The sequence below is a fragment of the Pyxicephalus adspersus genome, chromosome 1 (assembly GCF_032062135.1).
Source record: "Pyxicephalus adspersus chromosome 1, UCB_Pads_2.0, whole genome shotgun sequence".
In the NCBI taxonomy this organism is placed as follows: Eukaryota; Metazoa; Chordata; class Amphibia; order Anura; family Pyxicephalidae; genus Pyxicephalus; species Pyxicephalus adspersus.
Window position 1 is genome coordinate 78,710,214 of NC_092858.1, and position 3,214 is coordinate 78,713,427.

General features: G+C 33.1%; 1 protein-coding gene across 3 annotated transcripts in view; it reads right to left on the reverse strand.

Moving 5' to 3' along the window:
- SCIMP (SLP adaptor and CSK interacting membrane protein) overlaps positions 1 to 3,214 on the reverse strand; it is a 22,627-nt gene that overhangs the window by 19,132 nt on the left and 281 nt on the right. For all 3 annotated transcript variants that reach the window (XM_072415463.1, XM_072415471.1, XM_072415455.1), the window contains exon 2: positions 928 to 1,057. In XM_072415463.1, coding sequence (XP_072271564.1) covers positions 928 to 1,045 — 118 coding nt within the window. In that variant the 5' untranslated portion in view covers positions 1,046 to 1,057. The remainder of the gene's footprint in view (positions 1 to 927; positions 1,058 to 3,214) is intronic.

Genomic DNA, 3,214 nt, shown 5'->3' on the forward strand with positions numbered 1-3,214 from the left:
ATTGAGCTTTAGAGATCCTCCTTAATCGCGCAGCTGAAATCTAATCGCCTTAATTGGCAGATTCGCGCTCCCTATTGTGAAGGCTAGAATCCGTCTGGCAGTGAGGCGAGTGTACGCGCACACTCGAGTCCGGACCGCGGTAATCCGCGATCGATGGCCGCGCGTACTTTCGCGCTTCCAGCGAGCGCGGATTTTATTGATGAATCAGGGGCTATGTCTTGGGAACCATTGTTGCCATGAAGGAAGGTAAGGGGGAATCCAAAATGTTATGGTTATCAAATAGACAAAAGTAAAGAGCAGAAAATTTGAAAGGGGCAATTGCTTTGTTTCAAAAAAATAATTATTTTCTTCCTGTTTTGCCCCTGGGAACATGAGAGGCAGAAACAAAAACCTTACAAAGATTCTAATATTTCCCCATTCCAGGTACAATCTTTAATAGCAATGGGGTTCAGGGAAAAAAAACAGCTTATGAATAAAAAGTTAAAATACAATAAAACACATGTAAAAAAAAATTTAAACATCTCCCTGACTCTCATACATACACAGCATGTGGGGCACATGCATACCTAAATGACAATTGTACAACACTTTGGGCCTGATTTAATAAGGCCCCCCAGGACAGGAGAAGATTTGCATGGAAGAATCTGGGTGATCCAGCAAATCTGTAATGGATCTGGCTAACTAATAGCAAACATTTTTAGAAAATACATTCCAAGCTTTAATAAGTGAGGACCAATACCATAAATAACCAGAATTAGTAGATCAAAGCAGTAAAAGCACAAAAGATTATTCGAACTAGAACATGTGTCTTTTTTTATTGAGCTGTACACAAAAGAATATGGAGTGATCAAGTCTTAATCTCGAGTCTTTGACCCTGGCTAACTAACATTCAATGACAAGCAGCTAGGACAGTATGTGTGAACTTACTTTTTGAAATCTGAGTTCTGCACACACAAATCATAATAATGGAGATGATGACCGTGAGAAGAATGATACCTCCAAACACAAGAAGCCAAAAATACTGCCTATACCATGGGATATCCATCAATGTCGTCAGCTATGGAAGACATAAAAATAAGCATTTATCAAATACATGAAGATATAACATAGAATATGCTTTTCACATATGAACAATATGATTGTTTACAAGCTTAGCCCATACAGAAGCTGCTGTCTTTGACATTTTGTATACAAAGTTGTATACTAAATATTCTGAAGGTACTTTTTTATGTTTTTGTACATATCTATTAAACCCAAGTTCTGTAATTGAATAAAAAAACATCTGTTTTCTCAATTCTCCATTATCTTGAACTGATTGTATTTGGAAATGGCTTTTGGTCCATTTCCTGCCATTCTAGGGGTGTACACATCTTTGGAAATTGGTTAAAAACTCACTGGTTTTCTCGGAGAACAGAAAAAACAATTACATAACGTATAAAACGCTTGTCTTCAATGAGTCAGGTGGGTTTTTGATAAATTAGGAATAAATCTCAAATGTTTAGAGACAAGAATAAAAAACAATTACGAAGTAAAACAAGTATAGTCCAATAAAAGTTTGCCAAACTTTTTCAGTAGCTATATTCTCTTAAATATTAAGCCTGAGAATTAGTTACATTGGATTTTTCTTTTTATTAATGATGAAATGGACTATGATGACATGAACTATAGTTCTGCTTTAAAAATCAGTGATCAGGCAGAGTATTGAGGAAAGGGAGAGGCGATGTTCACTGACTTACCGGCCTGTATACCGACTTCTTTTAAAAAACCATGACAGTATGTTTCATGTAATTGTCTGTGCCTTCTGCAGTTCATAATTTTTTAATTTTAACTATGGTAAAATCTTAGCAGATAGCATTGGTACATGCTGTTCAGAAGCAGACATCATCATAGCTTGTAGATAGCTAACAAATAGTTACAATGGTATCAGTATTTGAGCTTCCTAGGATAACAACACTCTGTTTCTTTATAAATACAGTACAGTAAATGAAAATTGGTGACCGAGGACAGAAAGTACCACTGCTTGATGCAAAAAAAGTTAAAAAGAACCTGAAAAACTGCAGCTATCAAATTTATTAACTGAGAAGTTGCAATACATTGCATTGGTGTTCCTGAGATTTAGTAATCTTTAACATGATGGGAACTTTGAACATGAAAAAGTATAACTGTGGAATAAAAGTATCAGCTGTACTGGTTAGCAAAGAATTGTGATTTGAAATTAAAAATATGTTTGAAGGAGAATTTATATCCAGGCAGTATGTATTCTGTAAAAAATAAACTATAACATTATATGACAGAGCTCTTTATATAGTGACTCAGAAAGGACCAACACATTGCTCAGGTAAAAGGTTTAATTTGCCTATTGCTGGAGTAGAAAATAGCACTGGGACACAAAAGACATGCACAGTATAATAAAAAAAAACACATTTATAATCTAAGCAACATTAGGTATCTATAACACTAAATAGCCTATTATTGAAAACTATAATGTATGATGGTAATTCCATGGAAAAATATTTAGCTTTAGGTAGTAACATATATTTGTGTGGTGTGCTACAAATATTCTTTTAAAATCTGAAAAGATGGACAAATTTTGTCTGTAAAAAAGACACAGCAAATTAGAAGTTGCAGTATATCCAAATCAAGAGCTAAATTAAGGAGGAAAATCACCTTGATGTTGTTAGCAGATTTTACATTTGTTGTATTGTGTGGAAAGATGAATCCCTTTTTGTAATGAAATACTTGCTAAACACACTTTATTATATATAGCAGTCTTAAGAGAATTAATTGGCTACGCATAATTGTTGTTTTTAATATTTGCATAGATGTCAATGAATGAATAAATAAACATATATATTCTACATATATAGGAACTTTTTTTTCATTAACATGATATTATTATATAATATTTTAAATATATAACATACATTAGCAATAATTACTATTTATTAGTATTATTATTTATTACTAAATAGCTTTTTAACAAGTTTAATGTTGTATAATAATATGGTTATGAACCAGACATCTTAAAACTCCAATGGTGGGAATCAATTACTGCCATTGAAACACATGAATCTGGAAGATTTTGCCTGATTCCCTGTTTTATATAGAGCCCTTGAAGTCACCAAGCAATAATAAAGATCTGTCAGTGATTTCCCAGGACTAGACAAAGATCTGTCCTATGCTGCTATATATATATATATATATATATATATAT